This window comes from Rhagoletis pomonella, unplaced genomic scaffold (assembly GCF_013731165.1).
Source record: "Rhagoletis pomonella isolate Grant_MI unplaced genomic scaffold, Rhpom_1.0 Rhpom_scaffold_00002, whole genome shotgun sequence".
Taxonomy (NCBI): domain Eukaryota; kingdom Metazoa; phylum Arthropoda; class Insecta; order Diptera; family Tephritidae; genus Rhagoletis; species Rhagoletis pomonella.
Window position 1 is genome coordinate 36,779,519 of NW_023458556.1, and position 26,445 is coordinate 36,805,963.

The 26,445-nt window shown below is 37.1% G+C and overlaps 2 protein-coding genes across 2 annotated transcripts in view; one reads left to right on the top strand and one right to left on the bottom strand.

The window, feature by feature from the left end:
* LOC118733552 (tRNA dimethylallyltransferase-like) overlaps positions 1-12,865 on the bottom strand; it is a gene marked incomplete in the record, with an annotated part of 126,628 nt that extends 113,763 nt beyond the window's left edge. Inside the window, 2 exon segments of the mRNA XM_036462992.1 lie at positions 11,822-11,946; positions 12,645-12,865. Coding sequence (XP_036318885.1) covers positions 11,822-11,922 — 101 coding nt within the window.
* A 590-nt stretch (positions 12,866-13,455) lies between these two features.
* LOC118733553 lies at positions 13,456-14,085 on the top strand. The gene has a single exon (XM_036462993.1). It carries the CDS (start codon positions 13,456-13,458, stop codon positions 14,059-14,061), a length of 606 nt encoding a protein of 201 aa, XP_036318886.1. The 3' UTR covers positions 14,062-14,085.
* Positions 14,086-26,445: the final 12,360 nt, after the last annotated feature.

Here is a 26,445-nt window from a genome sequence, read left to right on the forward strand (position 1 = left end):
AAAAAAGTTTTTTTAAAAAAAAAAAAAAAAAAAAAAAAATTTTTATTTTTTTTTTTATTTTTTTTTTTTTTTTTCCCCCCCCCCCCCCCCCCCCTGATGAGACTTACATTTTTGACCAGCACGTCTAAGTTTTGATATATCTGCACTCATTGGTTACGGGGTCATGACGTGTTTTTGTACATACATACATACATAGATTACAAAATTTTAAGGAATAGGGGCTTTGATGTTTACAGAAAAAAGGTTTCTTTAAAAAGGTAAATATTTCATAGGTGCCCTACGACGTACTACCCATCCATCATTTTTAAAGATTCACTCGTCATGACAGCTTAACCTTTGTGTGCAAATAAAACTAATCTCAGATTTGATGGACTTTGACTTTGCTAAGCGAAGATGGTCAGCATAACGCGCTCAAAAATATGTCAGGATTATTATGTTTCAGAAAAAAAAAATCTAAATTTGTGGGCCTGTGGAAGTAAAGATTAGACTCCTCATATACAGGTTTTTCAGTCGTTTCTGTAAACTAAAAATTACTTTGTGTGTGGTATTTGCTTAGTTCTAATCGAAAAATGTGATGCATTAGTGCAAAAAAAAAGTTGTATAGTATTTTATTTGCATCAAAAGAACCCCTCCTGCATGTCGGCCTCCTGGTCGTCAAAACACCAGTAATAAAAGCAATATTGCAGAACGTCACTGTAGTTCAAGGTTAATTGCATTAGTTTGCACATTTTTCTATATATGCTGTAACTTTTGAGTAAACAAGTGTGCAATACTAAGACAAAAGGAAGTGCTTTTATGAGTATAACTTTTAAAAGATTCAAATTTCTAAGTGGTAAAAGACTAAAAGACTACATACTTACTCACATATTTGGCAATTTTGTTTTGAACATTCATTTGTTATTCGTTTACATTTGTGCACTTTGGGATACGCAGTGAATTGTTGGAATTTCGAAATTTGAGTAGGCTTTAATACTAGGGTAATTAAATAAGTATTTAAACTAGTAAGAAAAAAGCGAATCTATAAAAATTGTCTTACTGATTTTCAAAATATTCTTTAGCATGATTTCTGTACTTAGCATGGACCGAAAACGCGTTCCGGTTTTGGTTTAGTTCTGCGTGAGAACAAAATATAATGTCACGTTCCTACAAAATAACTAAACGGCATTGAAAGTCTTGAGAGCAGTTTGAACAGGAACGAAATGGGAACAAACGGGACGGGAACGTTTCCGTAAAGAACCAAATGTGAACATAACTCTCGGAAACGTTCTCAAGAAGAACAGAATGCAAAAGAAACGTTCGGGAACGTTTTCAAGGAGAACTAAATGAGGACAAAAATAACCAAGAACGTTAAATGAGACTAAAATAAAAATAAAAGTCTGGGGAACGTTCTGCTAGAGAACAAAACGAGAAGAAAAGTTTTGAGAACTTAACGTTAAGAACGAGAGGGGCATCTGCGTGTTTGGATGAAAAATCTTTTCAGTGATAACCATGATTGCTAATTCTAAGCCAGAGGAAAGCTGGACCACATCAACTTTCAAATCGTTTATCTTTAGGGTGCACTGTCCATTTATGGAGCAATTTTTCATTTTCTGTGCAAGAAAAGTTCGCCCCTTAAGTCTTTCGTTGAGAAAATCTTCACTGTGAAAAAATCTTTCAATAAACAGAACGACAGGGTGCATGGTGAAATTATAAACTGCAGAAGTAATAAATCAGATTTCTCGCTTTATTTTCTTGATTTTCTTGACATTCGGCTATATTATAAATTTTTTTTTGGGCAAATTTTCAAATATGATAGTGTCAAATCTATCTTCTCGCTCTTATTACTTCACCTGGTATAATTTCACCATGGATAGAGTGTGTGTTCTGTCATCACGACAAGCTTTCGAACATGTTGAAAATTCAATGCTGTTGAGATGGCTTCAACAGACTCCGTTCCAGCTCATAAGGCAAAATCGACGCAAAATAGACTTTCAACCTTAATTTTCAAAAATGATTGGGCATCTGGTAACGGGACCTCAATCGATTGGAACATAAATTATAATCCATTCTGTAGGCCATATTTTGCATTAATCGACATTCAAGTGTTGAGTGGAAAGAAATCACCTGAACGAGGTGCCACCCACTTCTGAGGCACAGGTTATATTGCTCTCACACACACACACACAGCAACAGAGCCGTATTAGTTTCGCTGGATTTTCAAATTCGGCCATCACGAAAAAAATGACAATGCCAAAAAAACAAAAAAATATTTTCATCTATAACTTTTTAAATAGCCTAACTAACGAGATGGGAGTTTCGTTTCACATGCACATGGAATAGTAATTGGAGAAAACGATAGCATATATAACTCAATTCTTTCTTAAGCCGACTTAGGCGGTTATTGCTTATGACCCCAGGTATACAACTTCCTTTAGACTGCTTTAGAATGGTAATATATGACGAAAACTGTGAAAAGACGACAGCTATGTTCGGCCAAAACAAAAAATTTTTTTCGAAATTGCCTTGCAAAAATAATTCAGACTGAGGTATGTACGTGAACTTTTTATTTTGCTGGATTTAATGTACATAGTATGTATTTTATATTTGTATGTATTAAATCGCGCCCAAGAGCTTTCCTAAGCTTTCCACTTGTTGATTTTTTTTCTATTTAATGAATACATTTTATTAAATTATTACATTCTTGCTGAGAAACATGATTGCTATGTGCATATGTAGGTACCAGGGATGTTTCGAATGTCATATTTTTTACATTCGCGAATGCGAATTTTCGGAATGCGAATGCGAATGTTAGGAATAACATTAAAAAAGCTGTAATCAACTTAAGTCATCATTTTTATTACTTAAAATTATTTTTAATTATTAGAACATTAAACGAGTGCTTAACCTATATAGTGTTTTAATCTAGTAGTCAAAGTTCAAAAGGGGCATATAAAGTAATTTTGCTGCCTTTTCTCCCATGAGGTGATTTCTTATTAAAGGCTAGTATATAAAGCCGGCTGCCTTAGAAGCACATATTTTAATGTCTCCAAATTCCACATCCGAGCCTTCGCTTTCGCTGGAGGGATCTAAAATTATTTCTAGGTGGCTTATAAGACTTTTAGCAGTACTTGTTGCTTGATATATTACTTAACCGTTTAGCGCCTGAAGCTAAAATACGGTTATTGTCCGCACCCTGCTTAGACAGACTTAAAGTCGTTTTAACAATATTAGGTCGACTCTCTGCCCATGTGCACATTCGAATTTGCAAAACATTCGTATCATTTTATGAGAATCTGTAAAATTATTGCGAATCATTCGCATAACGAATGCGAATTCAAATATTCGCAACATCCCTGGTAGGTACTTACGTAGTAAATGTTAACACGGAAGCATACACGGGAGCGGATTCAATAGCCGAATGATTTTTAAGCTGGTGGAATAACCTCAAAATTCCTTTACTATGATCTTTTGTCAAATGCATAAAACTTGGGAGTTAGTAGGCGTTACTTAAGTAATGAATTAGTTACTTCTCAAGTTCAAGTTCAATGAGTGTTATTGTTAGTAAGAAAGTTAATCATGACAAAACGCTCTAATCAAGAGAAAGGTAGTGTGAAATTACCAAAAAAAATTATTGGGTTGGAATCGGAAATTGCTCCACCACAGTAAAAGAATAGATTCTTTAGAATTCGAAGCATGTACTTCAAAGAAATTAATGCTAAGAAAAATAAAGAAACCCGGAGACCATACTTATGTAGGAAAAGGTTTGCTTGGTTTCGAAAAATATGAAAAAAAAAATTTAAAAAAAAAAATGTTCGGCCTTTATCTAATCACGCCGCACCACTACAGTAAAACACTTTGATTCACCTGTGGCATTCACATAAAGTTAGTCGCTTAAAGCATAGACAGACGGCAACATTGATACGTATTAACGACGCATTTGATCGGATCAAAATTGTACCCCACCGCGTGGCCGCCAAACTCGTTTACTTTGTTTGTTTGCTTGTTTTCTAGGAGAATACGGAGAATACATATGCCAAACTAGCCTGGATATCAACCTTCACGGCGGTTGCGCATTCACCCTACAAAATCAAGTACATAAGTTCTTATTCAATTTAAATTGGATTTTCGTTGGAATTCTGAATACAACATCCGACGAGGTAGATGTCCAGGCTAGATTGACAAGTTCTCTCTAATCTGCGTTTTGGTGAGTGAAAGTTTAATTCGGATCAACTGCAGTTAATTCCCGAGTTAACTGCGAATTAAAGCATAAACAGACGGCAGCGTTGATCCGGATCAACTCGGGAATTAACTGCAGTTGATCCGGATTAAGTCCAAGTTAATCGGGATCAACGCTGCCGTCTGTTTAAGCTTTTTACGAGTTGAACCGGATCAAACCTGTTGTCTGTCTAGGCTTTTATATGTGAGCACAAATTCACTCTCGCACTTGCATACATAAGAAAAACATTTGAATGAGCATGCTGATTACTTTTAACTTACGACTATTTCCAGACTACTGACAACTTCTTCTTCTAGTTGGCGTGTCAAAAGTTATTGCTTCAATGCATCGCAATCCCTGATCCGCAAATGAGAAACAAATCAAATATGCTAACTTAAAGCAGTTGTAAAAGAAATTATACATACATACAAATGTGCATACGTCCTCGCACATTGGCGGTAGCTACATACTTGCACACGCACGTACATACATACATATGTATATTCATACGTTTGGACTAATGTAATTAATGTGTTAAGGTACTTATGGATTTTTACAATACCATAATGCATAGAAGAAGGAAATTTAATTATTTTTAAATTTAATAAAGGGAGAGGGCAGAAAGAAAAAAAAACAACAACGAAAAACCGGTGCTTGGCAGCTCTTTAAACGCCCAAATCATAATTAATCAGTTAGCCCTTAATGCACATACATAAGTATGTATGTAGATGGGTATAAACAGCTCGCGCCACTACAATCAAGCAGTACTATCGTTAAAAAATATGTTGACCTGTTGTTAGTTAACACATATGTATGTTCATTGTACGTACATATATGCAACACACACTTTATGTATGTATGCCTAGGGGAGTTCAAAAATTCTCCATTCGTAATACTAGATGCCAATATCTAAGGTGAAGACCATGAGCGGCGCCGAATTCTGTTAGTCAATGCTGATAACCTTTAAACTAACTGAAGAATGGTGTGCGAAAAATGGCTGGTCAATAAACCCATTGACGTTTATCATCGTCTCGTTCAACAAAAGAAGGTCAATCAGACCGTGAGCGGTGCCGAATTTTTTGAAGGTCGATCTGCGCCCTCATCAATTTGCGTAGAAGGACCAATAGGGGTGAAATAACTTTTATGTAATCTTTGCTGTGGCCTGGCAGTGCTTTTAGGAAGGCGGGAGAAGCTAACGTTGCCATTCAATGAGCTACATATGTCAAGGGGGGAAGCAAATCCAGGGCGTTCATAACACCATCTCGTGAACACTGAGAACTAAGGTGCCGTCTTGATAAGATGCGACTCTCTGAAGAGACGAACTCCTTGGTGAGGTTAGGCTCGCTAAGTGGCTGCTACCGGACAAGAGGCTCACAGAAGCACTTTTAAAGTATAAACAGAATCAAATCGAGCGATGCCATCGCCGCAACATTTCGCCTAGTTAAAAAGAACCAAAACGAAACGGGTATCAGTTGAATGACAAATAAAAACCATAAAAATACAAAAGCGCTAAAATGAATCCGAAAATTTTCCCATTATGCCTATTCCTGATAACTATCTGCTAGAAAAGTGAAGAAACAAAGATAAAGGGTGTTTTTTTAGACGTGTGGTTTTTAATGAGGCAATACTTTTTTCGGAGTTGGTCTTATTGACAGCTGTTACTTGATTTATACTCAGTTTGGTTTGCCATTTCATAACGGACAGACTTACTCCGGAACAACGTTTGCAAATCGTGCAAATTTGTTACCAAAATAATGGTTCAGTTCGCGCGACGCATCGTGCGCTGCGTACAATATTCGGTCGACATAATCGCCCGGCAGAGTCGGTAATTCGAGCATCCATGGATCGGTTTCGCACCACATTTACTCTAGTAGATAATGCGCATCCTTAGGGATGCCGTACAGTGCGTATGGAAGGCGCCATCCAATTTATGGAAGATTTTGCGGATGGATCTTGGTTTGCGGGCTTACAATCTCCAACTCGTGCACGAATTGAAGCCGAACGACCATCAAGCGCGTCGCACGTTCGCTGAATGGGCCCAAAAAACGAGAAGGCCACCGATCCCGATTTTCACAAGAAAATTGTGTTCAGCGATGAAGCTCACTTTTGGTTGAATGGGTACGTTAACGAAACAAAATTGTCTCATTTGGAGTAATGATAATCCACAAACCATTGTTGAGACGCCGTTACATCCTCAAAAAGTCACTGTTTGGTGTGCTCTATAGGCAGAGGGAATCATTGGTCCCTATTTCTTCAAAAATGAAGCCGGCCATAATGTTACAGTCAATGGGGAACGCTATACCGCCATGCTTAATGACTTTTCGTGATTGAATCGGAGGATGTTGATGTGGACAACCTTTGGTTCCAACAAGACGGCGCTACATGCTATACAGCCAACGAAACAATCAATTTATTTAAGGAAACTTTTGGTGAGCGCATTATCTCGCGTCGTGGTCCTTCGTCCGACGAAGTTCGCTGCAAAAATTAAGACACACTGCAGAACGAAGTTCGTCTGACGAGATTCGACGAGAATAGATTTATTTTAAATTTTGCCGCTGCCGCCCGTTGTGAGTGATAGAATAGCTTTGATTCTTCATTTTTGTAGCAGATAATTATAATCATCACGCATCGGCGGAATGGGAAAATTTGCGGATTAATTTTTTTGCTTTTGTATTTTTATATTTTTTATTTGTCATTCAATTGATGCGTACCTCGTTTCGATTCTCTAGACGACATGTTGCATCGCTCCGTCCGACGAAATTCGCTCAGCGAATTGGTTGTGTTCCTACTTTAAATCTATTCTCGACGAATTTCGTCAGACGAACTTCGATGTCGTTTTGGTTGTGTGCAATCTCATAGTTATACTGCAGAGCTCTGAAGAAGCGGAGGCTATGCGCCACAGGGCGGCCTTCATTTTTGCGGTTAGCTCGGACTAAAAAACCTATATTGGCTAGAGAATATAATGGCCCTATATGGCGACTGATGTCTAGTTGCCGGTCTAGTAGCCATGGCTACCATTATCGTACTTTGTATTATGTATAACGGCTGATATCAGTAGACATAAAAGCGCAGACAACATCCCAATTAGCTTTTTTGACATGTAAATTTCCAAGTAATTGCCCCTCAGTACGGGTGAGCAACTAAAGGACTGATGAATCGGTATCTACCAAGTAAACTCCGTCGATTACTGATCGAGTACTTGCCGGGTATTTCAGCGACTACTTTTACAGTGCAATGTCCTAGGCTCTATCTGCACTACCAGGAGTTACTATGGTAGTTACTTGCATGATTTATCGGCGTCCCCTTTCGTAATTTTTCGCAATTCTGACTGCGACTGGTTCAACTCTGTACTACTATACGCACTACCAGGGGTTAATAGAGCAGCTACTTCCCTAGGAGTCGGTACAGTAGCGGTAAATTGCTTGGAAGAGTTTCAAGGACCTTTATATGTATGTCCGAATCTGAGGTCTCTCCAGGGCTGGATCGCATTTAACGTGGAAGTATTGCAACTAGTTAGTTAGGAATTTTTCAGAAAGATCTACCGGTGGAAAGTGTAAAACTAATTCCAGCGCTTTGGTAGGACTCGAAGGAAGGATTTCCGTGAGAGTCATGGACGCCGTCCGCTACACCCGTTCCATTTTGGCTTTGGATAAAAGCTTGGCTAGCGCGGCAACCAGACGGTGCCACTGTGGAAGAGGATGAGTCATAACACAGCTGTGTCCATTCAGTATATGATGTGTGGTTTTATTTAGTCCCCATTGTTCACCCATCTGTAGACGTCTTGAGGGCGTATAGGGCGGCATTGACCCTTTTTTGCAAAGTTTCGATTCCACTCGAGTTTCCTGTGCTCGAACGAGTTTGCGTTCTTGCTTCGTATGTATTTCCTTATACATACTATCTAGTGTTCTAGTTGCCAGTCGGTTGCAACAAAATGAACCTACTACATATAAACAGAGGTTTCAGGGAAACGATTAGAGAGCGATTTACATTTAAATGTTCAATTTCTTAAAACCCAAACAACTTTTGATCTCCCCTCGCAAAATACATACGCACAAAAAGCTGAATCTTCGATTGCAACGCAGGCATTGGCCATGCGTTGACCGTCTGCCTATCGTTGCGCTTAAACTTTAAAGTGACTGCCTGACTGAATGGTTGCCCGTTTGCTACTTGGATGGCCGACGGTATATTTGAACTCTAAAATGCTTCGCATACATAAAATTGAGCATTAAAGTGTTTATGTAATTTAATCACGCTTCCATTTTTTAACTAATTACCACATACTTGACGTTTGGAAAAAAATACGAGTATAAAATGATCACAATTCCGCAAATACTTGTGGTGAAATAATTAAGAAAAAAAATAATTGCTGATGCAGGGGTGTTGAAATTTACGAGTTGGCTTTTAAAGTGATATTTTTTCCTCAACAAAAGCAAGTGCATATTAATGAATAAAGTCGCCATGGTGTCCCTTAAAAAAACAAAAACGGCTTTGTATATGAAACTGCTGGTATGGCACGAGAAAGAATATAGCCAGCGGAAAAAAAAAAATTTATTTGTATGAATGCGGCGAACGGATAAGCAAAAGTTGTTCTTAATTATTAAGTATACATCACTTTCGTGTGCCTTAGAGCGAGAACTATTAATGCATATGAATGCCTAATGTGTGCTTATATAAATAGCTAATGGATTAGAATTTATTGCAGCAAGAACGCCATAACCCCAAAAAAAATATTATATTTTAGGTGAATACGCAGAAATGGATATCAAGCCTTCCCTAATGTTGTGCAAAAAAACTTGTAACGAAGTCTGTCAATTGCGCCTCAAAGATATACATAGGTTTTTTTTCTTACGAAATTACTGATTTTTAATTCTTTCGGCAATAATTGTAAGCAAACAATCAATCACTCCTTGGTCAAAGTAAAAAACCAAGGTAAAGTTTGAGTTCAGCTTGATTCTATGTTTAGATTGAATCATTACAATAACATCCAGCTACTAGTTGTGGGTACCCACCAGGCCACAAGTGAACACAGCGAAACGTGGTTGCGGACGGCATGGTCCTGAACAGTATTTGCTTGCAATAGGCCCAAACACAATTAGGGTAGAGCTTAAGAAAGAAACAAAAAGAAGAAGGGAATAACAATGGCAAGGTGTATAGTGATTATTTTTAATATGTTAATGTGTGTGTTTTCTTTTTGTTTTTTTTTCAGACAATTTGTATCACAGGCATTGGCAAACTTAGCTACATGAAGCGATACTCAGTTGAACAACGCGTAAAACGTTTACGAAACGTTTTGTGAAAATAGTCGCTCTGCAAGAAGTGCATCTCGAGCATTGCGCGATTTTTTCGCTCAACATAACCGGTCATATGAGACAACAAGCAGCCGTTTAGTACAGATGTGTAAAGAAACTTGGTCGGTGAAAAATGTGGCAACGCCAGTGCGTCTTCGTAAAGGTCGTTCAATTATGTAAATTCAATGAAAACTTTTCACCGTTCAGCGGTTTTTATTAAAAGACCTACTGTGTCAACGAGTCAGTGTTTGGTGTAGTTTTTGGACTGACCGAGGCATCGGGCCGTACATCTTCGAAAATTCAGGACGAGTAGATAAGGATAGAGCCAAGAGCCTGTGCGAGCAAATCCAAATTTTGGCAGCAAATGTCAGTTACGCGGTTTTGCAGAAAGACGATACGCGGTTTTGTACTTTAAACGACGATATATGTATATATATCGGTCTTTCTTAGTTTAAAAATTCATCTCTTACATAAATGAAAAAATAATGAGATCAAATTAAGCATATACAACTTTTTCATGTTAAGTATGAATAAATTCTCCAAAGGGCTAAAAAAAGCGCTAGGGGCAATTTTAAATTTATGTGGCCAAAAAAAGTTTGTGGTAGCTAGATCTAGCCACCAAACGGCTAAAACGGCAACACTGATCCTGACATCGTTGCATCGATTTTTTTATTTTTGATACAACATCGATAGCTGTGGGGTAGAATTGATTTAAATCGAAGAAAGTTCATTCGCTACTTGTAAAAGTGATGGTGTCTAGATCGTGCGTTATGGGTAAAGCTATAATTATATTACCTTAAAACAGATAAAAAATAAAATATTGGTATTGGGAAAATTCTTTTTTTAATTGTTTTTATTTAGCTTGCCCTGTTTGGGTAAATTCTTCGTCTTGGATAAATTCTAGTAATTAAAAAAAATGTATGTATAAATATATAAATAAATTTAGGAATTTAAAGAATCTGAGTCTGCATAAAGGTCTGATTATGCTTACTTCGCATAACTTCGCACAACTATTTGTACCAGTACAATAGAAATGTAACTTAAGAAAATGTGAAGCAAAATCTAAACTCGCTAAGTTCTTAAAAGTTCTGGTAATTTATGGATAATGGAATACATACAAAATACATGCAAAATACATACAAAATTACAGTTTGAAATTTATGCAAAGTTGTGCGAAGTCATGCGAAGTATGCATAATTAGACCATAATGGCGTATAATCAATGTATTTTTACAGTTTGGGATGTTTTGATTGTCCCTAGAAAATTATATTGCCGCCAAAAGAGAACACCTCAGGTTCTTACGTGACATTCCCATGGGAAAGTGAACTATCGATGCGGCACCTCTTGGAATTATCGTGAATAGGAAGGATTCATGGAGAATTATTACTAAACCAAATACTAAAGTTTGAGCCAGTTTCCGGACGCATTGCAGGATTTTTTTAGCTTGAACCAATGTACATCTCTTTATATGTATGTATATGTACCTATATAAGTACACGTTAAATTAAATTTGTGTTTCGTTTTTTTTTTAGTTTTAATGAAAGTACTGAAATACTTTAAATATTCTTGTTTTATCAGCAATAATATTTTATAAAAAAAACTTATAAAAACTTATTGATTTAAAATCATAACTTTGATTCCACTACATTTAAGATATGCAATGAATAAAATGCATAAATAAGAATAACGGAATAAAGCATAATCAATGATTTTTACGAACAGCTGATGAGATGTGTAATTAATGGAAATAAGAAACTACAAGAAACCCATGATTTCCGTCATATCAATCGGCTTAGTGCCAAATTTTTGTCTTTTGATTAAGAGATCTCGAAAATAGGTTTTGTAAATCGCACCGATTTCAAATCGTATGATTTGCAGAACATGCCTAATAGATTTTACTGAAAATTCGATTTTAATCGATTATATTCGATCTTTATCAACAACTTTTGTAAAAACATAGATTTTTTGCAGCTCTATTCTGCCATATCTTTAAACCATAAATAGACATCTCTCTGGTAGGTAATACATTCGCTCAAATATCTTATTTAATATTCAAGTGGAGTTATATTTTAAAATAGTAATAGTAGAAGGAGTAGTAGTTTTTTAATAGTAAAATTTTCTAGTTTTTCGAGTCTTTGTTCCAATTCGAGCAAATAACTAGCATTCGTCTCACAACTCATCCAAAATTGCCATCAATGAGCTGAGATACGAGAGCAACCATATCAAGTTTGCTTGTAAATTGCGAAAATAATTCTCCACTGCTTTTTGCAATTCTTGCAGTACATACTAAAAAATTCTTATGTATAAAATTTTTAAAAAATATTTTCAATCAACTTACCGCGTAATTTTTCTTTTATTGTTGGGATGTATGCGATTTGCCGAGTCCGGATCGATTTTCTGTAAATGGTTATGCAACAATTCCGATGACATGGCATTCATCTCAGCAACAGGCAGAAATAAGGGCTAAAAGTAGCAAAGAAAGTAGTAAAAAAAAAATAATGATATAAAGCATGTTAACGGGCAGTGCTTTAGTGTAATTACCGCACCTTGAATACTACACCCCGCGTCATGATTATATATGTACCAAAATTTAACAAATTATTATTTTTCGTTATTTACTTTAAGTTATTTTTAACAAAAACCGCATAAACCCAAGTTTAAAATGAAATATTTAAAAAAAAATTACATTGGTAAATATTCCAAGCTTTTTAGTTACCGCCGGTTTCACCAGCAATTTATATGGTAAATGATTTCTTATTTCCTCTCAATTTGCATATATAATTCAAAAAATTAAAAGCATTTTTTACTTAAATTGCTTTCGTGAAATCGGCTGTTAGATTTCAATACACGCAGGTTTGAAACTAGGACTTAACGTTGATTTTTGGCATTTTTTTTGCTGATTTTGGTGCATTTTCTTCCGAAAAAAAACTTTTACGAAAGTTTATTGATTTTCTTTTAATATAAGCACAAAGGTGGAATCTAAGATTTATATGGGATTTGTTAAAATATTAACTATATTTTCTTAAAAAATTACCAAAATTAAATAACAAAAAAAAAAACAATTGCTATATTGTGGTGTGCTTATAATTATGACCCGGGGTGTATTGCTATGCAATCAATGGAAATCGAAGCGAGCACACAAAACATACTGAAAAACTTACATTTTTTGCATTTTCAGACACGTTGGCATCTTCCGATTCTGTAGTCGCTGCAGTCGAAGCGGAAGACTTATAGTCTATGCTGTCAAGCTCGCTGGCATCTTTCGGGCTAACCAATATGTCCCACAGCAGTGATTCGATGTAGTAATTTGTGCCGCCCACCACGATCGGGCATCTGGACTGCGCTAAAAGATTTTCGATCTAAACATGTTTTGGGGTTAAGGAAAATTTTTGATTTGGCAGGCCATTTTTCCATATAAGATATATTGTTTTTGATTTTTTTTCCCAATTGGTTTCATTTCGCGGTTACTTTACAGCAGTGGTAAGCTATAAAATAGCCTAACAATAAAACAGTTCGACATCGTATCTCGCCCAAAGCTTAATTCGCAAAATAGCCTTGCGGCTTATTGCCACTTTCGTAGTTAATTTAACGCTGCTTTTAATTTTTTACCCACTTCCTCTTTAACAATTAATTTTTTCAGAAACTACATGGCGAAAAACATCAACAATTTTTCGATCGGCTTTCAAACAAAATTGTCTATAAATATTTCTTGATTATTTTAACAAAAACCTAATTTTAAGCCTTTTATTGTTTGACCACCGCCAACAAAACAAATCAAAATTAACCGTAATTCTAAACGGAAATTTTAAAATTCGGAGCAAACAATTTGTTAATAAAAAAAGCAAGTACCACATAACCGAAGAAGAAGAATTGTCGCGGAGTGTCGGAATTGTAGCGGTATCCCTACCGTCGTGGTCTGTTATCAAGAAACAGTAGCATAGCAGCGGTTCAGCAAATTACCTAGGCGGAAGGATGTCAGGGCTTTCTATGGTATTCAATGGCCTTTTGGTGGGTGCCTCGGGCCTTGCCTTGTACTCCATACAGCCCGCCGAACATCCGTATGCCTTTTCCGCCTGCGCTTTTGGTCTCTGCCATGGTTTGTTGGGCATTATACACGCCTACAAGAAAGGCGACGAAGGTGATCGTTGCAATAAGATTCGTGAGATATCCACCAGTGTTATGGAGATCATACAGCTGCCGCTGATAAATATTGAATTGTACTTAGCATCGTCTGAAACTAGCGCGTTGGCATTGGGACACGCACTGTTTATTATACCGTTGGCCTTTGATTTGATTGCGAAACTGTTAACAGAGGAAGGCGATGATAGTAATACAAATACACTGAAGGATCTTACGATATTGGGCAACATTGTGTCGTTGACATTTTTAGCCGTCAATGAAAGCAACCACACTTATATATGTATGGCTATAACCGCCTTTCTGACCAAATATGGCGCCACACTGTTGGACAGTTATTGGGAGGGCACACTCGAGAACACTGTACTCACCGGTTATTCGCTGTTTACATTCCTGGCTAATTACGCTCTGACTGGCAAGCCAGAATGGATGAAAATGTGAGGTGGAGTAGGAGATTTAAGAAAATTTGTAGCCAAAGTATGCATGTTGGCATATCATGTCAAAATAAAAATTATTAAATATTATACTAAATACAGAAACTTAAAATTAAAATTGAAGTTAAGTGTTTTAATAGTAAGTAATTTGAAAGTGGTATGAATCTGTTTTAGAGAATTGATTTAATTTAAATTTCTTAATGCGATATGTCAAACCCCAGCTAGTATGGTATGAGAAATCTAGTCATATAGTATACGGAGGGTTAATACTACTTGAGCTTAGGAGGAAGGTCTACTTTGAATTCATTCGAGCATATTAAAGCGTGGCCAATGGAGTGCAGGCAGTTAGTTTCATCTTTTTAGTACTGTGAGAAAACGATTTTATAGTATCTAATGTTAATAAATTTTGCGTTGTATCATCCACTTGCCCTAATCGCTTTTTTTCCTACCCGGAAATTTTTTACTAATCTTAGAAAACTCGAACAACCAACACGAAAAGTTAATCAAACTGTAAATTTTTACAGCAAAAACTATGCAAATATGTTTACTTCTGCCTAAAAACCAATCGGCAAAATTAGAAGCTCCAATTAATCAACATTTTAAAGCATGGCGTTTTTAGTAAGACCTTACCTTAAGAAGCTGTAGTAGAAGACCTTCTAAGTAATTGCTCTTCCATGCGAGAATATGTTTTTTTCAAAGAAATTGGAGTATGCGTGTCGCGCTGTGTATGGAGAAAAGTTAAATTGGTTCTGCGTCTTCATTAAATATTTTGTGAAAACTTCCCCTTCTGAGAGAAGCCGAATTAGAAGTCCTGAAACTTACATACATTAAAAAAAACGTGTAAAAATTCGAGCACGGAAGGGCTTTAAGAGCTCAGAAAAGAGACCTCCTCTTAGAGCCGGGTGTGAAATTTTGATAAAACTATCCTAATTTGTATTTTATTGGATTGGAGCTTGTGTTATATATGATGAACTATATTTTTGTAACAAGGTAATTAAATTTAAATGATATCTACAAAAATAAACAGTCAAAACTTATGGGTGTCGTATAGTTATTATAAGTACTAGGGGTTGAAGCTAAATTTTCCAGATGTTCATGAAATATATGACGCCTTCCACACAGCCGAAGACACCACTGTCTTTACTTGTTTTTGCAATTACTGAAACTGGGCGATTGCTTATTGAAAGTACATACCTACTGTGTGTAGATGTGTTTTTATATTTACTTAAAAAATCATCGACGAACTTTGCGTTTGTTTAATGACATTGTTTTGTCGGTCAAGAGCAAGAATATTTTGCGAACTTTATGCTTACACACATAAACAAATAACTAAGTACTTATGTTCATATGTATGTATGTCCATTAGGGCAGAGCAACGGCATAAAATTAATCGAGCTTGCCAAATTGCGAAAATAGGTTTATTCAATTGTGTAAAAAATGTCATTTTACTTTTCCTTGAACATTTTTTCATACCTTTAGTGCCGTTTTCACATGTAGGTTTTAAAATTTATCTGCCCCTTAAACACAAATTTTGTTCTGAAAAAATGTGTTTAAGGAGTAGATAAATTTTAAAACCTACATGAGAAAACGGCACTTAGTTGTATAATTGTATCGCGATGTGCAATTGACAAAAACCGATAAATAGTTATGGCAAAGACATTGAAAAGTAGATCGAAAGTACCTCCTATGGAAATTAAGCAAGAATTGCGGATGTATAACTTGAGAAAATGGAATTAATTTACTAAAAATTTGAATGAAACTTGAATTTGCTATTGAATTTTAGTTGCATGAAAAAAATCAGGGAAAATTGAAACAATAATTTTTTTTTTTAAGTAGGAAAAAGTGGAAACTGTTTACTGTTGCGCACTCTGGCAGCGGTTTTAAGGAAAAGTTACGTCTAGAAATGGCTTCCTCAAGCAAAAAAAAATCTCATTCTGCTAAGGAAAAAACCTAATCTCGCAATTTGGCAAGCTCGAAATGGTTTTTAGACTTACGGTTTCCTCGGCAAATTCTGTTAGAATCTCACGTAAAATACTCCTATGCTATACTCGTATAGTAAAAAAAACTCCTACAAATATTGACCCGCCCTAATGGCCATACATAGTAACATATGAAATTATGTATGTACATATGAATGTACATATGTATGTATGTGCAAGTGAACATGCATTTCCTCTCGTGCGACTATTTATTTACGGTTCGTGTTAAAATATGAATTTTTTCTTGTTTTCATATCGCGTCCTATGGCTGATTAGTTGTTGTTGTTGTTAAATACTTAACTAAAGAAATGCAAACAAAAAGCATTAGCAACAACAATGGCCGCTGCAAAATAAAAACATTAATAAATGTTAAGACTGTGCTCGATATACAGCAAATACATAGGCGTCTACCGAATTTGTATAAGTCCATGTACATATGTGTGTATGTATGTATGTTTGCATATGCATGTTTGTATACATACAAATTTGTATTCGCATAAAGATATGAAGTGTACTCGTACTCGTATGATGCATACAACAAAAAACACCTTTTGTTGTTGGCTGCATGACTGGTCATACCGACCGACCGAGCGATCGACGTCTGTTCTCCACTTATGCTCCACGTCAATCGCATTGTGCACGTGTGTGTGTGTCTGCATGCGTTTGCTTGCGAATTCGCTGATGCGTCTGTGCGGCTGGCGGCTTATCTCGGCGCCCCCTCCACCCCTCGCGCCGGCCATGCGATTGAACTTTGAGTGCGCATGCAATGCGGTTTGTTTATTAAAAGCGAATTGCTTAAGTGGAGCCATGGCCAAAAAGCCGGCCGGTCCCGCGTCTGGCTACACTCAAGCAGACCCGGCGTCCAAAAGCCGCAGCGTATGGATGCATGTGCATATGTTTGAATGTATGTATGTATATATTGTCTTTGTCTTCTCGACTAGGGTTGCCACCATACTTGGTAAAAAATTAGGGTTGGAAAAGGGTAAATTTTTTCTCATTTTGGTAGAGTTTTTTTGAACTTTTCGTTCCCGCTTTATTTATCGTAGTTATCTTTATATTATAAATTTCTTTGCATACTTTTTATATACTTACATATGTAGGTACGTATAAATATATAGATATCGATATAAGGCGAACATATCGCGCTCCATTCAAAACACATTTTACTGGAATCCCGAGAAGCTTTTGATTGCCTAAATATTTTAAATGATTATTTAAATAAAAAGAAAAAAAAAGGCCGTTATATAATTACGCACTATGATTGATATGATCGCAAAAAAAATTAAATCAACGCCATTTTCATCAGTGGAAATTTTTAAATAAATAAAAAAAAAACACAAAAGACTGGCGGCAAATAATGAAAAAAAAAATCAACGGGAATTTTAATAAGTACATTGTTGGCTACACTCAAATATAAAAAAGTTCTTGGTAGATATTTTCCAGATTTGGTAGATTTTTTTCAAGTGGATGGCAAGTATTTTTTTTTTTCGTCAGTGGCAACCCTGCTCTCGACGTCTGCCGCGCATCGCCTAATGCAACACACGTACTTAGTAGCCGGCCGGCCGGCAAGCGGTGGCTATTGGTTTTTGTTTTGTTTACCTATTGACTCATTCATACAGGTTTTTGAACTTGCACAAGGTTTGCGCGCAGTCGCGTCTGCCTGCCTGGGCTTGACTGGCCGCCTGGCGTTTCACTGCAAGACGCTAAAAACCTTCTTTTTTCTGTTTTGTTTTATTTTCTTTTGCACTTCGAAGTTTTCATCTTTTTGTTTTGTTTATGCACTTTTTACCCGCCTGATTTTTTGTTTACATATGTATAAACATACATACAGTATTGGCCAATACAATAGCATCCCCATTTCAAAGTGATATTGTTTGCCACTCATGTTTATTTATTTATTTTTAAGAATTCTCAATTAAAATACAGTTCATTCTCTCACAAAACTCACATAAACTCAAGTTTAAAACTTTCTCAAAAGACCGCAAAAAAGTGCAACAAATTTTCACCCAAATTTCAAACTTTTTTCTCAGAAGCGGTAGAATTTTTTTGAATACACAGTTTTATAGCCCATTCAATTTTAGTCTAATAATGTGCAAGTTTCAAGTGGCTAAAAATTACCGTTGATTTTTTAGAATTTTTTTCGCCGAGGATGTTGCGGGTTTCTGCCATATAAAAATAAATTGTGTTTAGTCTTTATATGTAACAAATGAGACAAAAAAAAATTCTAAAAAATCAACGGTAATCTTTAGCGACTTGAAACTTCCACATTATTGGACAAAATTGAATGCGCTATAAAACTGTGTACTCAAAAAAATTCTAGAGCTTCTGAGAAAAAAGTTTGAAATTTAAGGGAAAGTTTGTTGCACTTTTTTGCGGTCTTTTAAAAAGTTTAAAACATTGGTTTATATGGGTTTTGTTAGAGAATGAACTGTATTTTAATTGAAAATTCTTAAAAACAAATAATTAAACATAAGTGGAAAACAATATCGCTTTGAAAGGGGGGTGCTATAGATATGTCCAATACTGTATGTATGTATGCAACCATGTACATATTCTTCGGTTATGTTTTTATCGCATTTTTTTCGATTTGCGTGCAATTCACGGCGTTCGCCACATTTTTTTAATTTTATTTACCCGTTGGTTTCAAAAAATTTCTGGTGATGGGGGGGCGTACCTGTTGCCCGTTTCATGTTGCTGACAATGACTTTGTGTTTCTACGAAACTTGGCATTTATTTCAACTTGAACCGCATTACTTAGCCATCTACCTAAATCTTAATTAGTTGATATGTTAACTCTCGATTGCATTTCATTAACGATCGCCGAAATCGTTTAGGAACCCATTCACTCGAAAGCGCTGAAAGTGACAACATTTTAAAAGCACATCATTTAGCTTTTTTTTTATAACAAGAATGCCTCGTATTTATGGCGTGATGGCTTTATGAGCTGTGAGCCGAGCGTAATGCCTTGGCAAAAAATATGCAATTAACGATCATTATCAGGCATCCTCTCGACAGACACTTACGTTTTCGAATACAAACTTACACCTTGAATTGAATTGAATTGAAGCGTTTCGTTCTTGGAACACATTTGTCGGTTATGACAAATAATGAGTGTTTATTTCGCATTCAATTAAGGTACGCGTTAACTTGGATATTTGCATTGTACTTTTGATGTGTTCTCATCCTATTCGTTTATAGCTTTTTTTTCATTTCCTCACGAAATGACGGTAGATCATGACAGTCAGTTTTTCTTATCCGCCGCCAGATTTGGTATTTAAAACTTGTACAGATGGATTTGTCATCTGAGACAACTGCTGTATATTCTTACTTTTTCCTAGACACTTGCCACTGGTAAATTCTCGACAAAGTGGATTTAATATTAACCCTGAGAAGTTTGAAATGGTTATTTTCAAGAACTATCGGTGCATTCCTAAAGGTCAAAATACAAAGCATCAGCTTTTTTTATTTCTAAGCCGCACTAGAAGAAAGATACTAACTTGCGCAACCTAGTTGAAAACTAGTATCTAACCGTAGTTGCGCACATTTGGCATAACAATCTGCCGAGGTTCAGAAATAAAAGAGACTGATGCTTTGCATTTTAACGTTTTGGAATGCACCTTATCTTTTCGAAGCGACAGCTGATATGGAGCGCTTTTCATACAAATTTTAAAATGGGGCGTTCTTCAACCATTTGCTGAGATAGCCGACGATATCGTACTGGCAGGCACAATGTATGTACATTAGACTTTACCACCTTACAAATTAACCAAAAAGTTTCCCGTACAACTCTGAGTCTAGAGTACTTTTGCAAGGGAATTTCGAAGTGTGGCCAATCCGACTTATACGGCGGCAGTCTGCATCGTCTGTTCACCGGCAGGTGCGGCGTCTGCCTTGGAGCAAGCGGCTCGCTATATAAACGTGTATTCGCTTAAGAAATCACACCCCTTCCAGCAATGAACTTTGCGCTGGATTTGGGAGCCGCCAAGTATATACCACTTCCAGTACAGAAAACAAACAAAGCCTCGGATGAAACGAAACCATTGTAAAACCTTTTTCGACCGACACACATACACACATGCGATACATATTTAAATTGTGTATCTAATCCCCTTAATTCAATTTGAATTTAATTTCTAAAACATATGGCAACCCTCTTGAATAAAGTTCAGAAAAAAAATATTTAACCCATATTAATTTATACCCATACTTTAATAATTCATTTGGCTTATTAAGTTACTGTTTATAATTTATAAATTATAATTTAAGTTTAACCTTTTACACAGGCGGAAGCCCACTTTAATGTTATAAATGCTCAAACTATAACAATATATAACAATATTTCAATATTTCACATAATTAATTTTAATTAGACCAAAACCTCCTTAAGGGCCGGTTGCTCAAAGCCTGATTGACACTAATCACCGATTAACATCGTTATCGACGTTTTCGGCTCCATGCAAATAACATGGTGTCGGTAACGTCGATAACGATGTTTAACCGGGGATTAGTGTCAACCAGGCTTTGAGCAACCGGCCCTAAACCTCTTTCGTCTGACACTTTTATTGTGATAAATATTTAAATTATGTAATACTCCTAATTCAAATTGAATTTAATTACAAAATCAGGTGGCAACCCTTCTACATGCAGTTTGGAAATAAAGTTTCTTCAAAGCAATTTTGATTTATATTCATATAGAATTTAACTTTGTAACGAGGTGGCAACCCTTTCCAAAATATTTTCAAACCACAACCTCTTTCGTCTGACATCAGTATCAGGATATACATTTCAATTTTCTGCCCTTATTTAAGTCGAACTTGCTTTTTGAAACAGGTGGCAACCCTCCTACAGGTAATTAAGAAATAAAGCCTTTTCAAAACCATATCGATCGATACTCATGGTGTAATAATTGATATATCTTAAAAATAATTTGAATTTAACTTTTTTATCAGGTGGCAACTCTTTTTTAACTGCAATCAGCATACATTTTTTTTTTACGAGGAGGAATCATCGAAAGCCTTTACCCGTCAGTGTGGGACTTTAACCCGAACTAAACCTCCTACGGTCCAAGTACCGATCCCCCCGGTACCACCGTCAAGTATTCCGTCGGGAGACGGTTTGAGCACTAAGCTCGCACGTACGTTCCAGTCAAATGTACTCAGTTCTGGGCTGTACCTAATAGGTTCTGCCACGTCTTAATGATAGTGAAACTCTTTTCTTTTTCTACTATGTATTTATTTAAATATCTTTACCTGAAGTTAAAACCATATACAAACACGGTACTTATATATTAACTATTTGGAATAGTGAGGACACCCGTAACGGTCGGGCCAGATTTTGAGCAGCCCCGTCGCTGGTAGTTTCGTTGAACAGGCATTCAGAAATTTAACCCATGTACGTTTATGTGTACTGCCTTGGCGGTTGGAACGGCCTAGGTTCCAATCCGCGCCTACGCGTTGGTAAATGAACTTCATTGTTGGGGAGGCGGTCTGAGAGCGCCAGTTTCTAAGCCGCATAACCTTGGCGGTTGGAACGGCCTAGGTTCCAATCCGCCCCTACTATTTGGACGAATAGGCCGGTTGGAACGGCCTAGGTTGCAAACCGCGCCGACGCTATGTTGGGGAGACGGTTTGAAAGCATAGTTTCTAAGCCGCCTGCCATGGCGGTTGGAACGCGCTAGGTTCCAATCCGCTCGTGCTCTTCGGGTTCGCGAATTTCAGAGCCGCATTGCCTTGGCGGTTTGAACGGCCTAGGTTCCAATCCACGCCTTTGCCGCTCTAGACATCTCAAACATTTCATAATTGACGCTATTTCACTGCTGGCTAAACTCCATTCCTCTCTACCTCTCAGGATATAATTTACTACAGCTTCTGGAGACAGTGCTGCATTGATATACTGTTGGAGTCTACGTCTCTGTTCGCTGAATCGTGGGCACAGTAGAAGTATGTGCTCCGGGTCTTCGATGGTGCCTTTTCCGCAGAAGTCACAGTACGGATCACTATCGTGTTTGTATTTGTAAAGGTACGCCTTGAAACAGCCATGACCGCTTAAAAATTGAAATAGATGGAACTCTACTTCTTCATGAGACCTCTTTGTCCATCGTTCAAAATCCGGAATACAGCGATGCGTCCATCGCCCCTTAGTTGAGCTGTTCCATTTGCGCTGCCATTCTAACAGGCTGTTTTGCCGTGCATGGGTTCTCTGGAGCTCGTCTCTTTGGCTTGAAAACAACATGACCGATTCTTTGGCCAAGATGTCAATTGGAAGCAGACCGGATATCACGAACGCCGCGTCGTCTGAAACCGTTTTAAACGCGCTGCAAACACGTAGTGCACATAAACGATAGGTCGCATTTAGCCCACGGTAATATGAACAGTGGAGTACCGCTTGATGCCATACAGGAGCACCATACATACTCTGACTTTTTACGACTCCTGCCAGAAGCTTCCTACTGCGTTGTTTAGGGCCTCGGGCATTTATCATTATTCGTGATAGTGCTGACACTGTCACAGCCGCTTTTTTTTTTGTATATATTCTAAGTGCGCTTTGAACGTCAACCTCTTATCGATCAGGATTCCCAAATACTTTATCGCTGGTTTTGTTGAAATTTCGTGTTCGCTAATTCTAAACGTTACGTCTTCTGATTTTTTTATACTTGATATCAGGACGGCCTCGGATTTCTGTGCTGCGAGCATGAGCCTGTGAGCGGTGAGCCAAGACCTAACTGCATTCACCGAGCTGGTTGATATGTCCCTGACTTCGGGCAAATGCTTTGCGGTTATCACTAATGCTAGGTCATCCGCAAATCCTATTATATGGACGTCTTGAGGCAATTTTACACGTAGAACACCGTCGTACATAATATTCCACAGGCGCGGGCCTAGGACGGAACCCTGTGGGACACCACCAGTGATTTCAAGATTTTTCGTGCCATGTGCACTTTCATACCACAGGATTCGGTTCTGGAAGTAACTTCTGATTTGGCGACTTAGGTATTTAGATACCCCCAAACGATCCAACGTGTCCAATATTTTTGCCCAGTTTGCCGAGTTGAACGCGTTTTTAACATCAAGGGTAACAATAAGGCAGTACTGCTTAGCGCCCCCGAGCCATCGCGAACCAGAGGTTGCACTCCTAGCTAACTGAATTACCGCCGATACTGCATCCACTGTAGAACTACCTTTCCTGAAGCCGTATTGGTTGGGTGAGATACCTCCCTTATCTCAAACTTCTGTCTCTAAGCGGTTGGCTATTACGCGGTCTAAAATCTTACCAGCTGTAACAAGCAGACATATTGGTCTAAAGCTGGTAGGATCGTCTGTTGGTTTACCTGGCTTAGGTAGCAAGATTAACTTTTGTTGCTTCCATATGGATGGGAAAATGCCCTCCGCGAAACATGCGTTGAAAACTGACACAATGGAATCAGTTAGATACTTTGCTGCCAGTTTGAGGGCTTTATTAGGTACACAGTCGGGTCCGGGTGCTTTCTTGTCGTCTATTTTGTCTACTGCATTCAATACTTCTGTTGCTGTTACCCGTTCAAACGACAATGCCATCTCGGTTTTCACCGGAGAAACGATCGGCCTTTGTTTGGGGAACAACGTCTCAACCACAGTCTTTAGAAAAATGGGACACGTTGGTGCGGGAGCTTTGGTAACTTTCAATTTCTTTGTAACAATTTTGTAAGCATTTCCCCATGGATTTCCTTCTGCATCGTCACACAGCTCTAGCAAGTGCTGGCGCTTACTGTCTTTAATAGGTTTTAAGGGCGGTACGCGCTTTCTTGTACGTTTCTCGCCTTTCTTCGAAATTTTGTCTTCCTCTGGAACATTGAACACGCCCGCTGGCTAGAAGGCAGTGCGTCCTTAGAGATGCTATTTGGTTGTTCCACCAATAAACAGTGTTGTGTGGTCTGAGTGTGGACCGCCTTTTCATTGCCGCATCGCATGAGGCCCTAATGTCTGCCATTAGCTGTTTCGCCATGTTTTCTGCCGATCCTTCGTAATCACGTGCAGGTAGAATTTCTACGAATACTTCCACGTCCAGTGAAGCAACTTTCCAACCTGAAAAAGTGGGCTTTCGAATCTCCTGCTGGGTACTGACCCTACCTTGATTTAAGTCGCATATTATTGCCGAGTGGTCGCTTTGCGTAAAACAATCGCTAATTTTCCACTTAGTATGCAGGGACAGCCCCTTGCTTGCAAACGTCAGATCAATAACTGATCCATATCCGTTGCGGTTGAAGGTGTATTCGGTAGCCGTGTTTAAAAGGACGACGTCCAAGCACGGAAATGCTTCCAAGAGCGTTTTGCCTTTTGGGCTTGTTCTAGGGCAGCCCCATTATTGCGCCCATGCGTTGAAGTCGCCAGCTATAATTACATTACTTCTCCCTCTGGCATCCAGGCAGAGTTTGTTGACAATATCCTCGAAGCAATCAGCATACATATGTACGTATGTGTGTATTTACATACATACGCTGCAAGTAGGTTATAAATATTGTGCCATCTGACACCCAAAAGCCGAAATACCTACATATGCGTACCTTTTGCCTCCTTCTCTCACTGCCAGCGCAAGCACGTGTTTGCAAAATTATAACGAAGTGATTTTGTATTGGAAAATCCTGTATGCCCATATATTTGAATAAAATAAACATACTTAGAAGATATCAACCCATACTTTCCATATACCAAATGAAAAAAGCTTGAATTTTTGATTGAAGAAAACAAAAATAAAATCATTCGAGCGGTTTTCGAGCATTTTCGTAATAAAAAAATATTTGCAAATTTTTTCAACAAGTTTTTGCCTTAAAATGCTCAATATTTGTTGAGTTTATATAAAATTTGTACAAGGTAATATTTCCATTGCTCTAAAGAACCTATATCCCGAAAATAAAAGTTATACTTATCTGGAAATCATAAGTTGCTGGAGGACTTTAAAGGCTCAAAATTGGCCCGAAAATAAGCCAATATTACCGTTCTGTTTCTACGACAGAAACCGTATTGGTTACTTACAAAAATGTATCTGTCGATAGGTTTGGACTTTAGTCTTTGAAACGCGATACTTTTCTTTGAAATCGCTTTATTAGTTTTCGTGCAATAAGCGTTTTCGTGAAGCTCTAAAAATTACAACTACAACATTTGAGCATAGCCTAAAATTTCATACTATGTAAGTTTCATTCTTATGCTTAAGCGAAAATTTCGGACCCATTCATACTTTTAATGCTGGTATATGTATATATATATATATATCGCTTTCTTTCTTATAAAAGGCAATAAATCCGTTGAACTGACACAATGTAACCTGTTAAGAAACCGCCCCAAAGTTATTGCAGAGGGAGCGAGTTCAATTAAGTATTCGAAAATATAATGCGTCCATATATGTATATGTTTGTCTGTATGTATAAAGGCTGAATTGCATATAAAATTTATCTTTGCTGGCAATTTTTAGCTGTCAATCAGTGTCAATTTTTGAAGATGGAATTGAGGCGTATGCACTTTAAATTTTCACAAATTATCAATCAGGCATTTCCGCTGCGGGTGGACATTTCGATGTATGCTTATAATATTAAGTAGCATATATTTGGAAGAAGAATACTGATTTATCCACAAGAAATGGACATTAAATTTTTGGCTTAAAACTTTTTATTTAAATTCATTTTTGAATTGGTTTCTTTTGAACATAAAACCTGGCGCAGCAACCATTGCGTTTTACGCTGCGGCGATAATGCAGTAATGTGCAATAGGCCTAATTGTTTTAGACAAATGTTGTAGCTGAAATTCAATTAATTTTTATACATACATATTGGTATACATACATACATACTTTTCAAGTATTTTCATAAGGAAAGCACCCTCTGCTTGTTGAAAATTACTTCTCTACTTTGTTGCTATGCAAAATCAAAAAAATAAAAGGAACTTTTTTTAAGCACCCAAAGTGTTTTTTTAGTGTTTACCAGTCTAAATGCAATGTAATCTTACACCCAAATTCATAAAAAATAAAAAAGACTTTAGATGTTTTATAAATCGAAAATTTGTCTAAAAATTACACTTTACAAAGCTCGTTGTTTTTAAATAAATAAGTTATTATTTTTTTCTATGCTTTTAAAAAACCGGGTCAATAGCCTCTTTCCCAAAGTGGTAAATTACTATAAAATTTTTTTGTAACAATTACACATATGTATATGTAAGGTAATTCGACATAGAGTACATAAAATGAAACAATTTATTATTTAATTTTTTTCAGACTTCAACGATACGACGCGACGTGCGCTAACCACCCACACAACACGCTCTGTCGGCAACACCCTCACCGTTTGTGGCGTCGTGGCGGCCAGCATCTTTTTTAATAGTCTAAAATCTATTAAAATATAGCGCAATAGAATTCAAAATCTTTTTAAAGAAAATCGTTTTAAACAT

Bases quoted from the DNA above. Each gene is read 5' to 3' on its own strand.
- LOC118733553 (XM_036462993.1), top strand. From the start codon at position 13,456: ATGTCAGGGCTTTCTATGGTATTCAATGGCCTTTTGGTGGGTGCCTCG.